The 13,736-nt window shown below is 34.7% G+C and overlaps 1 protein-coding gene across 1 annotated transcript; it reads left to right on the forward strand.

The window, feature by feature from the left end:
* Positions 1-547: 547 nt before the first annotated feature.
* LOC110795977 (uncharacterized) lies at positions 548-1,308 on the forward strand. The gene is made up of 2 exons (XM_022001013.2): positions 548-941; positions 1,052-1,308. Exons 1-2 carry the CDS (start codon positions 548-550, stop codon positions 1,306-1,308), a joined length of 651 nt encoding a protein of 216 aa, XP_021856705.2.
* Positions 1,309-13,736: the final 12,428 nt, after the last annotated feature.

Here is a 13,736-nt window from a genome sequence, read left to right on the forward strand (position 1 = left end):
GGCGAATCTAACTAGATCCTACATGAATATGTTTATTCTTTAAGTGTAGATCATAAAAATTAAATAAAGTAAAATATATGAATAGTGTAAAAATAAATTTGTGCAAGTAAAAAGAATAATGATGTTTCACTTTCTACTTTTAAAGCTTGCAAATGCATATTTTATATCATTTTTATCTCTAATCATACATTAGTAATGATAGATAATGTATTTATGTTAATAATTAACTTTTAATTATTTAATTACTGTTGTACCCTTCCTAACCCTAATGTAGCTTGTATACATAAACATTCTGATAATGAATGAAAGGCACGGGAAAACACTTCCTACATGGTATCAGCTAGGTCTCCTCTTCCTAAACCCTAATTCTGCAGTCTCCCTCTTCCTCCCTACCTTCATCTTCCTCGTGCACACAGCTTCCATGGCCGACAAACCCACCTTCCATTTTGCCCTTGCAGTCACTAACGTCAAGTCCCTCGTCTCCATCACACTTGACCTCGAAACCGGCTAATATCATGAATGGGCCACCCTTTTCAAAGTGAAGGCCATGGTGTACTCGGTTCTTGACCATATCATCCCCCCTACGGATGAAACCGAACTCTGTGCTTCCCTTGCCGCCAAAGCTGCTGATCTCCCCTTCTGGAAACGCCTCGACGTTGTGGTTCTTCAATGGATTTATGCCACGGTTTCCCCGGATATTCTAACCTCCATTCTTGTCGTCGATGACCTAGCTGCATATGCTTGGAAGCGGGTTCATCAAATCTTTCTCGACAACCAGAATTACAGAGCAGCTTCTCTTGAAACGGAATTGACCACCACAAAAAGGGATGAGTTCTCCTCGATTGTTGCTTATTACAACCGCATGAAATCCATTGCTGACCAGTTAGCCAACGTTGGCTCCCCTATTTCTGACCAATGTTTGGTGTTGCGCACCCTTGCTGGTCTGCCCGACGCATACTCTTACTTCGTCACCAACATTCAGTAAAAGAAATTCTACCCACCTTCACCCAATTGTGCTCACGGTTGAAGCTCCATGACTCTAATGCCAAAGAACGTGCTCGGGATTTAGAATCTGCAACAGCTCTCATTGTGGATGATGAGAATGCCTCACCGCCTCCTTCGCATCATCATGGAGGTAATCCTAACAACCATGGTCGTAATTCCAATAACAATTACAATAATAATCGTGGAAGGAGGAATTACAATAATCGTGGAAAGGGCAACAATAATAACAACAACCACAATAGAGGCTGCAACTCCGGTCGCGGTAGTGGCCAACCCAATAACCACCAGCCCGCAGTGGCCTAGGCAGCAGCTCCACAATGGCAGTTTCCCACCTAGCCCGCATGGCAGTACCAGCAGCAGTGGGCATCGCCCCCTTGTCCATACCCCACTTCTGTTTGGCCAGGTTCTGTCATGCGTCCCCCAAGGCCCAATTCAGCTGCAGGGGTCTATGGCCCAGCTCCGAGGCCTCCACAGGCATACACAATGCAGGCCCCTTCCTCTTCAGGATATGAACCTACGGACATCAAAGCCGCAATGCACACTCTTTCTCTTCACCACCCAAATGAAAATTGGTATATGGATACTGGAGCAACCTCTCACATGACCGCCAATTCAAGTACTCTCACGTCTTATTTTAATTTGAGCAAAAATACTAGTATTGTTGTAGGTAATGGTAGCACTATCCCAATTCATGGTTGTGGTCATACTTCACACACTCCAGCAAACCCCCCCCCCCCCTGCATCTTAAAAATGTCTTACATACCCCGAAACGCGTAAAAAATCTCATTTCCGTTCGAAAGTTCACTCATGATAATAATGTGTCTATTGAATTTGATCCCCTTGGGTTTTCTATGAAGGATTTACGGACGGGGAATCACCTCATGAGATGTGAGAACACCGGGGAACTCTATCCTCTCACCTCCACAAAAAGAGCCAGCCCACCATCAACTTTCTTAGCTGCCTCTGCAGATTTATGGCACTCTTGCCTAGGGCATCCGGGCCCCTCCATTCTTAGTTCTCTCCGCAATAGTGATTTAATTCTATGTAATAAGGCTCGCACCTCTTTTTGTAGTTCTTGTCCTTTGGGAAAGCATATTAAACTTCCTTTTCTTGATTCTCATTCTACTACTTCTATGCCATTCACAGTGATTTGTGGACATCTCCCGTTTTGAGTTCTAATGGGGATCGTCATTATGTTTTTTTTTTTTGGATAACTACAATAACTTTTTGTGAACCTTCCTTATCTCCACAAAATCTCAAGTCTACTCTATATTCCAATACTTTAAGGCACTTGTATGAACTCAATTCGAACGGGACATTAAAAACATTCAATGTGATAATGGGCGGGAATTTGATAATGGACCCTTTCATTCTTTTTGCGCCACCAATGGCTTGACTTTTCGATTTTTGTGCCCTCATACCTCACCTCAAAATGGTAAGGCGGAACGCAAAATCAAATCAACCAATAACATTGTGCGTACGTTACAAGCTCATGCATCTACGCCCCCTTCTTTCTAGCATCATGCACTTCAAATGGCCACCTATCTTCTCAATGTTCTCCCTTCCAAACTCTTGGGTGATAAGTCTCCTACTCAAATCCTCTACCAAAAGACTCCCTCCTATTCTCATATTCTAGTTTTTGGGTGTTTGTGTTTCCCGCTCTTTTCGTCTACCACTATCAATAAGCTACAAGAACGATCAACACCTTGTGTCTTTTTGTGGTACCCATCGAATCATAGAGGGTACAAATGCTATGACTTGTCAAGTAAGAAAATCATAATTTCAAGGCATGTCATATTTAATGAGGAACAATTTCCATTTTCAAATATTAATTCTCCAAAATATACATCTTATGATTTTTTGGATGCTGAACTCTCCCCACATCTCAAGTATCTCTTTTCTACTGTCAGCCCAACACCACCTCCCACTGCTGCCAACCTCACCCCACATTCCATACGACCCAATTCAATTCGGATCACTCTCCCACCCAATCTGCCAACCGCATGGACCCCACTGCTCAACCCACTTTGTCTTCTACCTCTCCTACCAACCCACAACACTCCACAACAGGCCCATCCAATACAGTATCGTCCCCCATCAACGCCGGACCGACTGCCATTGGCCCAACTACCCTGCAGCCCACCCGTATGGCCACAAGAGCACAACATGGGATTTACAACCCAAAATCCCATTTAACTTAAGCACCTCCACTACTTCTATTTTTCCTATTCCGCGGAATCCCGTGAGTTCTTTAAATGATCTAAATTGGAAGGTTGCCATGGTTTATGAATATGATGCTCTTATTAAAAATAAGACGTGGGAGTTGGTGCCCCGTCCTGCTAATGTCAATCTTATTCGTTTTATGTGGATTTTCAAACATAAAAAGAAATCTAACGGTTCTTTTGAGAGGCACAAAGCCCGTCTTGTAGGTGATGGCAGGTCCCAACAGTTTGGGGTTGATTGTGACGAGACTTTTAGTCCGATAGTGAAACCGGCCACCATTCGGACTGTTTTGAGCATTGCTTTATCCCGTTCTTGGCCCATTCATCAGTTGGATGTCAAGAACGCGTTTCTTCATGGAAATCTTAATGAGATAGTCTACATGCATCAGCCAATGGGATTCAAAGATCCAAACCATCTGGATTATGTCTGTCTGTTGAAAAAGTCATTGTATGGGCTTAAACAAGCTCCCCGGGCATGGTACCAAAGGTTTGCTGACTATGTCTATACCATTGGTTTCTCTCACAGTCGGTCCGACCACTCTCTTTTTATTTATTGTCATGGTGCTGATATTGTCTATATTCTGCTATATGTTGATGAATATCATTCTCATAGCCTCTTCGGATGCTCTCAGAAAGCATCTAATGTCTTTACTCAGTGTTGTGTTCGCCATGAAGGACTTGGGTCCTTTGAGCTATTTTTTGGGTATTGCTGTTACCCGCCCCTCCAGTGGTATGTTCTTGTCTCAGAAAAATTATGCAACCGACATCATTGAGCGTGCAGGAATGACCAACTGCAAACCCAGTCATAATCCAGTTGACACACACGCCAAGCTCGGTGCCTCCGCTGGAGACTCTTATGATGACCCCACACATTACCGCGCCCTTGCGGGTGCCTTAAAGTATCTTACATTCACCAGACCAGACATTTCTTATGCAGTTCAACAAGTGTGCCTCCACATGCATGATCCGAAAAACGATCACATGAATGCTCTCAAGCGCACAATGCGCTATCTCCAAGGTACTCTTGCTTTCGGTCTCCATCTGTATAAGTCTCCTATTGCTTCTCTTATCTCCTATACAGATGCAGATTGGGGTGGTTATCCAGACACTCGTCGTTCCACCTCCGATTATTGTGTTTTTCTTGGTGATAACCTCCTCTCTTGTTCCTCCAAACGCCAACCTACTCTATCCAAGTCCAGTGCCGAGGCCGAATACAGAGGCGTGGCTAATGTAGTATCTGAATCATGTTGGCTCCAAAATCTTTTGTTATAGCTACATTGGTTTATTGCGATAATGTTAGTGCGATCTATATTTCCGGCAATCCAGTTCAACATCAGCGCACTAAACATATTGAAATGGATATACACTTCCTACGAGAAAAAGTTGCCCTTGGAGAAGTTCGTGTTCTTCATGTTCCGTCCCGTTACCAGATTGCCAACAACTTTAGCAAAGGGCTTCCGCGCGTCCTATTTGATGATTTCCGGGACAGTCTAAGCGTACGACTCCCTCCCGCTTCGACTGCGGGGGTGTGATAGATAATGTTTTTATGTTAATAATTAATTTGTAATTATTTAATTACTGTTGTACCCTTCCTAACCCTAATGTATCTTGTATACATAAACATTCTGATAATAAATGAAAGGCACGAGAAAACACTTCCTACAACTAAGAATAATAAAATTTTGATATTTTCAAAGTACTAATTGTGACGTATCAAACAAGACACCATATGAATATGTTTTTCTTATATTGGAAAAAAATTGCCAGATGCTTTTCAAGTTTAAATAGTGTCAAAAATCTGAATGGAAACATCATAACAAAACGGATGAAGTGTTTCATGACCTTTGACCTTTTTTCCCAATAATTTACAATATCTATACCTAGTATTTAAAAACTGAAACCATAGATTAGAATGTGACAAGTAATCATATGTTATAATGTGACATGTGTCTTCACACCACAATCTTCTCTTTTTTTTTAAAAAAAAGACAAAAATCAAATACATCATTATTAATGTACACGTCCTTGTGTTTAAAGAGGGAAAACTCAAAAGACCTCCCCTCCAAAAAAAAAAACCTGAAAAAACTAAAAACATTCATACAAATAAATAATAATAATTTAATGAGCTAAGTTAAATTGTTATTAATATTTCATAACAATAACATTAATAAACATTAGTTCTTACTAAATAGAAGGCATAAGAAACTAAACATCTTGCTAGGATGAACCATCAACTTCCCATCTTCAATGCGCTCCTTATAAATAAATTGACTAACCACGTACCATTTTTGTTACATCACTTGCACAATCAACTATATATAATCACACATTTTCAGAGGTTATGTGTGTTTTACTTTATGTGTATATTCTTTTTTTTTTCTATGGCTAAATATCAATTTTCGTCAAATTATTAAGATTACTTTAATAACCGTTTGTTTTTATAGACATTATATTATAAGTTACATTTTCATCACCTTTGATTGATTGTTCTCACTAAATGTTGTTAGATTAACTTAGTAATAACCTTAACACATACATAATGTGATTTTATTAATTTATAACTTACATTAAGCAAAAAATTACGAATACACGTAAATAATCTAAAACTTCATACTCCCTCCGTATTTATTTAAGGGATACACTTGTCTTTTCTGGCCATATTTATTTAAGAGATACACTTGCCATTTTTAGTAAATTATCAACCCCACCACCTAATTAAATAATACATCTAATTTACCTTATGACCCACCATCCTATTAAACAAATAATTTCATAAACTCACTCCACCTTCCACCCCTAAAATGACATGGTCCTTACTTATTTAATTATTAAAATATCCACCCAACCACACTTGCTTTATTACTTTATTTCATTCAATTCTTCTTCTTAATACCCGTGCCCGGCCAAGTGTATCTCTTAAATAAATACGGAGGGCGTAATATTTAAATTATTGTATGTTGAGCAATGTAACTATATAAGTTCTTATAAAATTTTACAAAATGCTCCCGTGCATTGCACGGGTCAAAATGCTAGTTAAATTAAGATATCACGTACTCACCGGTCATCAATTAATCATATACATAGACGCTAGTATGGTAATTATGCTCAAGTTAGTGCCTTGGCCTAAGTTATTTTAGAAGCCCATGCTGCTCTCTTCTTTTGTAGTTTGGGCTTCTAATTTTTCATGATTTGTGGGCTGCTTTTGACATGTTTTGTTTTTGTCAAAATAATTCTCCAAGGGCAAAATTTGAAAAGGTGAAGTTTCCTTTTATGAGAAAATATTTCAAACTACTCAAATTAGAAGTACAATGGGTAATACTTGCCAAAATCATATGTTTATTGGTGAGGAGGATGCCCAAGTCTTGAATAGGCCAGTCTTAAAGGAGGAGATTAAACTCAATTTACATTAAATGGACCCAATTGAAAGTTCATGTCCTGATAGAAGTCAGCCTGTGTTTTCCAGAAATATTGGGATGCCTTGGGTGATTGTTTAGTAAAATTTTGTGTTGATTGTTTCTCTAAAGCATGTATTCTAATAGACATTAATAATTCCTACATCACTTATTCCAAAGTTAGACAAGCCAAAAACTATGGCGGGTTTTAGACCAATTAGGCTGTGCAATACCATTTATAAGTTGGTGACCAAGATCATTTCTAGTAGATTGAGGCCAATTTTGGATAACATCATAAGCCCATTACAATATAGTTTTATTAAAGAAAGGGCCATAAAGAATAACGTTATCATAGTCAAAGAAGTGGCCCATGTTTTTCACAAATGTAAGAAGGATAGGAATATAATGACCCTAAAATTGGATCTCATCCAAGACTCTTGTTAGCTTTCATTTTTGGACTCACTTGTTCGTCTTGTCATGTGTTGTATCACTACTCCTCGTATTAACATTTGACGGAACGAGGACTTTACACATGAACGTATCCCAACGAGAAGAATGCGACAAGGTGATCTTTTATCCTCCTATATTTTTGTGTTGTGCCTTGATAGGTTGTCTACTTTAATTGATTAGGCGGTTAGAGTTGGTTCTTGCGAGCTAGTTAAGTTGACTTCTAGTATAAGTTTATCTCATGTGTTTTATGCGGGTAGCGTCTTTTTGTTTGAAAATGATTCTGCAGCAAATATAGAAAGTATTATGACCACTTTAATTGATTTTAGTGAAATGTCAGATTTGAGAATTCATATGAAGAAATCTTCTTTAAATTTTCCAGTCCATATGAATCATGTTTTATGAGAGTTTTTAGCTTCCACTTACGATTTTCGTACCACTTTTTTTTTGGGGAAGTATTTAGGGGCAGATATTAGGCCCAATAAATTAAAAATCTCTAACTTTATGGGATTAGTGGATAAACTTTGGATAAAATCCAGGAGACGCAATAAAAATTACTAAACATGGTAAGTCGGTGTACCTTTATTAAATCGGTTTTGAACATGTATCATCTTTATTCAATGCAAACTTTTATTTTACATATGACGGTGATTAACACTATTGAGAAGGGAAGTAGAATTTTTTTTTGTGGATAAAATAAAGATTTAGTGCCCTCGTCTGTCTATGATTTAATTTCTGCAATACCATTATCCATTAAGGATCATCAAGAGGATTTTATTAGATGGACTGAAACTTAAGGACTGGGTTTTTACTATAAAATAAATTTTCCTTTCTTTTAGTTCTCAATCTATCAACACCTTCAGTCAGTGTTTTTTCTCTTGGAATTCATGATGGAAAATTAAATTACCTTTCAAGTACAAAATGCTAATTTGGAACTGTTCCCATGAAGTCTTACGAGTGGCAGAACACCTTGCATAACAAAGTTGGATTTCATTTCTCCTATCTGCTCTAGATGTACGTCCTACCCTGAAAATCATATCAATCTTTTTAGAGATTGTTAGGAGTCTAGCATCTTATGGAATTACATTTTTTAAAGGCTACAGTGTCAACCAAAAATTAATCTAAACTCCTCAGGTCGTGTAAAACGTCAACATAATCTAAACAATGGAATTAAAACATACACATTAAATCTTACTTAAGGCTGGTATACAGTAAATATTGTTAGGGGATTTAAAATTAAATCAAAGTGTTTAAAATTTATCCTATATATGTAAAAGTTATGTACTTCCTCCGTCTTTTAATACTCGCAACGTTTGGACTTTTGCCACTATTCATATAATCTACTTTGACTATTCATAGTGTTTTTTATATAAGATAAAACATAGTCATGTAGGATCTTGTTAGATTCGTCTCAATGTATATTTTCAAAATATCAACTTTTTATAATTTTTGCATAAAGAGAATTTAAGATATAAATGATCAAAGTTGTGCATCGGCATGCGTGAAACTAACAAACGTTGCGAGTATTAAAAGACGGAGGAAGTATATTTTTGTGATAAATTTTTCTCTGTAATAAATTACTAATAACCTATAAAGATAATCAAATAACTATTAAAAATATTTATCTGTCAAAAATTATTGTATAACATAAACTTTAATTAAAAATGTTTAAGTTACCAAAGTTGGGTAAAAGTTACCCCGGTGTACGATAAATTTATATATTGTACACATCGAATACGCTCAAGACATTTTGATTAAAATAAGGGAGAATCACCTACTCTGTAATCCCTCCGTATTTTTTAAGAGTCAGAATTACTACTTCCGGCCGTATTTTTAGGAGTCATAATTCCATTTTTGATCACTTTAACACTCACTTCCCAATTGTTTATTATGTTTTATTTTTCTATGAGTCCACTTAAATCATCAATAATTCTATTTTTGGTAACTTTTACAACCCACTTGTTATTTTGATATTTCTTTATTGCCAAATATCCCACTTGCATCATTATTATATCAAATTTAACTATATTTTCTTAATACTTGTATCGGTCAACATGTGACTCTTTAAAAATACGGAGGGAGTATAAGCGCAAGACATCTTGAGTAAAGTAACGGATAATCACCTACATAGTACTGTAATTTTTTTCCCAAAATCTAATATATATATATATATATATACATATATATATATAAAGGAGGCATATTTGCTGAAATATTAGAGCGCCACCTAGGATTACTATTGGTTTCGGCCAATGAAAAATAAGATTTCTAATTTATTTATGAATTAAAAAAACAAGTGCCACGTAGATAATTAATTAGGTGCCACGTAGATATTTTAATTAATTAATTACTAATATATACAACTCCACCCAAAATCAAACACTCTAATAATTAAAAAATAAATCTAAAATAAAATTCATCCAAAATCAAACAATAATCTAAAATAAAATTCATGCATCCAAAATCAAACACTAATCTAAAATAAAATTCATCCAAAATCAAACACTAATCTAAAATAAAATTCAATCTAAAATCAAACACTAATCCAATATTAGAGCAACACGTAGGAAATCTAATGCTTTCGGTCAATGAAAAATAGTATTTTGAAACTATTTTGAATTATAAAAGTCGAGTGCCATGTAGATAAGTAATTAGGCGCCACGTAGACATTTTTATTAATTAATTATAAATATTACGCATATACAATTTCATCCAAAATCAAACACTTTAATCATTAAAAAATAAATCTAAAATGAAATTCAATCCAAAATAAAAAATAATCTAATCTAATCTAACATATAAATATAACAGTTCGTATATATAGGAGTTTTATTTCAACTTAACAATTTAATAAAATTCGTGCTTCGCATGGGCTAAAATCTAGTTAAACATAATTATAAACGTAGTTTTGCTTGCTCATTAATTTTTGTTTCAACTGGATGATTATATTAATAATTTGTATAAGCATGCGAAGCACAATCCTCCCACCCCCCACCCAAACATACCTTAAACAAGCACCAATGCAGTACCACATAGGTCAGACAAAACATACCCAATCCACGAGGCTTGATGAGCCTAACGCACCGCACACCTCAACCAGGCCACTACTAGAGGAAGGCCAAGGGAGTGCATGCACTCAGAACACTCAGAACAACGCCTGTACTTTGATCAACTATTGTTCCCTTTCTTCTCACTCCAAATATACCTTTTTTTTTAGAGTACTTAATTATGAAGGTATGAATGGAAAAGTGCATTCTTTGTTTGATGCGTGAGTGAGGTTTTGGTTTCTTCACCTGATATGGTATAATCTTCACCTGAGTACGGAGTAACAAATAAGAATAAGGTGGAAAAAACAAAGTTTAACTAGTTAAAGAGTTCATAAAGAGAACATAATGAGGGTATAAATGTCACTGCACACCAAAAAACTTTCTATATATATTGTATGTATATATATATATATATATATATATATCTTGTTCCAAAAATAATAACATTTCCATTTTAGTGAAGTACATGTAGCAAGTAAAAGTAAACGAATCCGTTCCATAAATTCTGCTCATTTACTTTGTACTACTTCGTTTAACTTCATACTTTCTATGTTTCTGAATACTTGCAATTATATTCTTGCCTCTTTCAGCCGTTTCTGAATACTTGCTACAGTTTCTCGTTTTATATGTGTCTACTAATTCGCTATTGTTTCTTTCGCTTTTTAACCCCACTTAAATCAACTCTGTATTATTTCTCTCTCACATAAACAAGTGAAAAATAACTATTAACTCCACTTACATAGTGATTTATTCATTTTTACATACCACCCACAAACATTCATAAAATTACGTGTAAACAATAATATTATAAGTATCCAGAAACGATGGAGTAACAAAGAAAACAAGGAAGTAATGTAAACATATACTCCGTATAATTTAATTATGGAGGAGAGAGATAGAGGGAGTAGCTTGCAACTCAGTATAGGATCGTGCGCTAGTAAGGCATGCGGGACTGATTATAGAGTAGTTCAAAAAGGCTTTTGTCTTTGAGCATTATTATTATTCAAATGAGGTTTAGAAGAAAGTTGATATTTGTAGTAGTTCTAGTATAATACACAATGCTCGATCAATCCACCCACTTTTCAATGCTTTTGTCTTTCACTCTTTTCATTCATCCTCGGATCTCTCATTCTTTGCTCGTCGTAATTCCCCCTTAATACTCGTGTATGAGAATATATGTTTCTTTCTTACCCACTTTGTTTATGTTCCACTAGCTAGGACCCAAGTCCAGAGGTTATTTTTTTTTGCAATTAGTTTAGAGGAATACTTAGGTGTAGGTAACAACTAAATTTTCCAAGTCGGGCACAACTCGACTTGATTTGGATTGGATCATATTCTAATAAATTCAGGTAAGTTCAGATAAGGTAAAATCAGATAAGATAAGTGTTGACCAAATATAGTTCATAACTAAAATAAGTTTTGATAAGTTCAAATAAGTTCAGATAAGACAAATTCACAAAAATAAGTGAAAATCAGTTGAATAGAACGCACCCAAATATTTTTTTTCTGTTCTTAAACGAAGTTTTTAATAACATAAAATCAATTTTTATCAACGGTTGTTGGGAAAATCAGAGAAAAATATTATTTATTTGGAATGTAAAGTGATTAGTGAGATTTTAGGAGTTTAGCGTATCGACAAAAATACTTAAGTTGAGAAAATATAAGAAAAAAACTTATCAGACAATTATTAAATATCATTTTCTTTTGGAATTGAATAATATCCGTAACTGTTACCATACCCGTACCCTCGATCTATCCAAATTTTTGGATATGGTATTGATTTGATAACCATATTAGTTATAATACCCTATTTTCTAGATTGAGTATATAATTATAACAGGCTTTCAGGTTTATAAGTAATTTTGTTAGACCCACTTTTTAACACTTGTTTTACATAAAATAAAAAATAAATAATTAATTTTTGTTTGGGTATTGTCATATAAGAACATCTTTGAGTGTAATTTGTTTATTCATTTATTAACTATTGTAGGTTAAGAATATAATGCATTTTTTTGAAAATTTTATATGAAAATCAAAAAAATATTTTGCTATTTTGCTTTTACGGAGTTTCCGTAATAGCTTACTATGTATATTATAGAAAGAGTAATATCAAAAAAACTGTGATTTTTTTCCATTCCCAACATAAATGTTCTTCAAATCAGTAATAATATGTATTTTATTTAGGCAAATTTGCCAAAAAGGACCTTTTATAACACAAATTTTGCGAGAAAGGACCTTATATAAATTTTTTTGTGAAAACACACCTTAAAGTAATTTTTTTTGCGAGAAAGGACCTAAGGAAATTTTCCGGCATTGACTGAGCTTTTCCGGCCATTGACTTGCACGTGAGCAGCACGCGTGGCTTACGTTGGCTAAAGACATTGATTTTCCCGAGTCTTGACTTTTCAAACTTGATTTTATTTCGACTTTTTTTTCAACTTTAGGTTTTAAATCTTAGAATTTTGGAGGAAAATTGGGTGTAATTAGCAAAATAAAGCCACACGTGCTTCTCACGTGCAAGTCAATGGCCGGAAAAGCTTAGTCAATGCCGAAAATTTACTTTTGGTTGTCTTTCGCAAAAAAAAAGTACATTAAGGTGTGATTTCACCAAAAAAAAATTATATAAGGTCCTTTCTCGCAAAAAAATTTACATTAAGGTGTGATTTCACAAAAAAAATTATATAAGGTCCTTTCTCGCAAAATTTGGGTTATAAAAGGTCCTTTTTAACAAATTTGCCTTTTATTTATCCTTGTCGTAATACATGAAATAATAATTTATTTTTTCATATATACTTGTATTAAATAGAAGGAAATAATACAAAGTAAGAAAAAAAATCAGGAAATCTAATATTTTAAAATATTCTTAAAATATTTTTTTTAAAATAAAGAAAAAATAATATTAAGGACTCACCAAGACGTAACACGTATCATTTTTGGTGGGTATTTTAGTATATAGTAATAGATAGAAGTGAAAATGAAGCGAAACTATCAATAAACTACTTGAGTTCAAGCTCGGTTAAAGCTCATTCATGGTCGTTTATTTAATAAATGAGTCGAGCTTGAAAAACTTTTGAAGCTCGTTTAATAAACGAGTTTAAACTTGAACATATATATGCTCGTTCATTTAAGTTAGCTAATAACTCGCTTTATTTATGTTCATGAACATCTCGCTTTATTTATGTTCATGAACAAGCTTATCTATTATGTTTATAATCAAATTTGTCATACATAATTGTTTTATTATTCGTAAAATTCATATTTTAACTTTTAACATCAAAAAAATATCATTGAATAACATTAATTATAATTGAATTTGAAATGCTAAATTAGTGCACATTCGGAATATAATTTCCAACAGGTTAAACTCTTAAGAAAAAAAGCTCGTTTACGAACTTATTCGATTTATAAACACGACGTTTAAAAACACAAAATCTCTTAAACAAATCGAGCTTGAGAAAACTTTTGATCTCGGTTGAAAGCTCAGGCTTGGGTACGAGCTGAATTAAATGAACATGAATATAAACATGAATATAAATCGAAGTACTCATCTAGGCTCGATCAGCTCGTTTGCACCCTTATTTGTATGGCCTACAGTTTGGAAATCACCTTAGCTAAATACGAAG

The sequence above is a fragment of the Spinacia oleracea genome, chromosome 3 (assembly GCF_020520425.1).
Source record: "Spinacia oleracea cultivar Varoflay chromosome 3, BTI_SOV_V1, whole genome shotgun sequence".
NCBI lineage: Eukaryota > Viridiplantae > Streptophyta > Magnoliopsida > Caryophyllales > Amaranthaceae > Spinacia > Spinacia oleracea.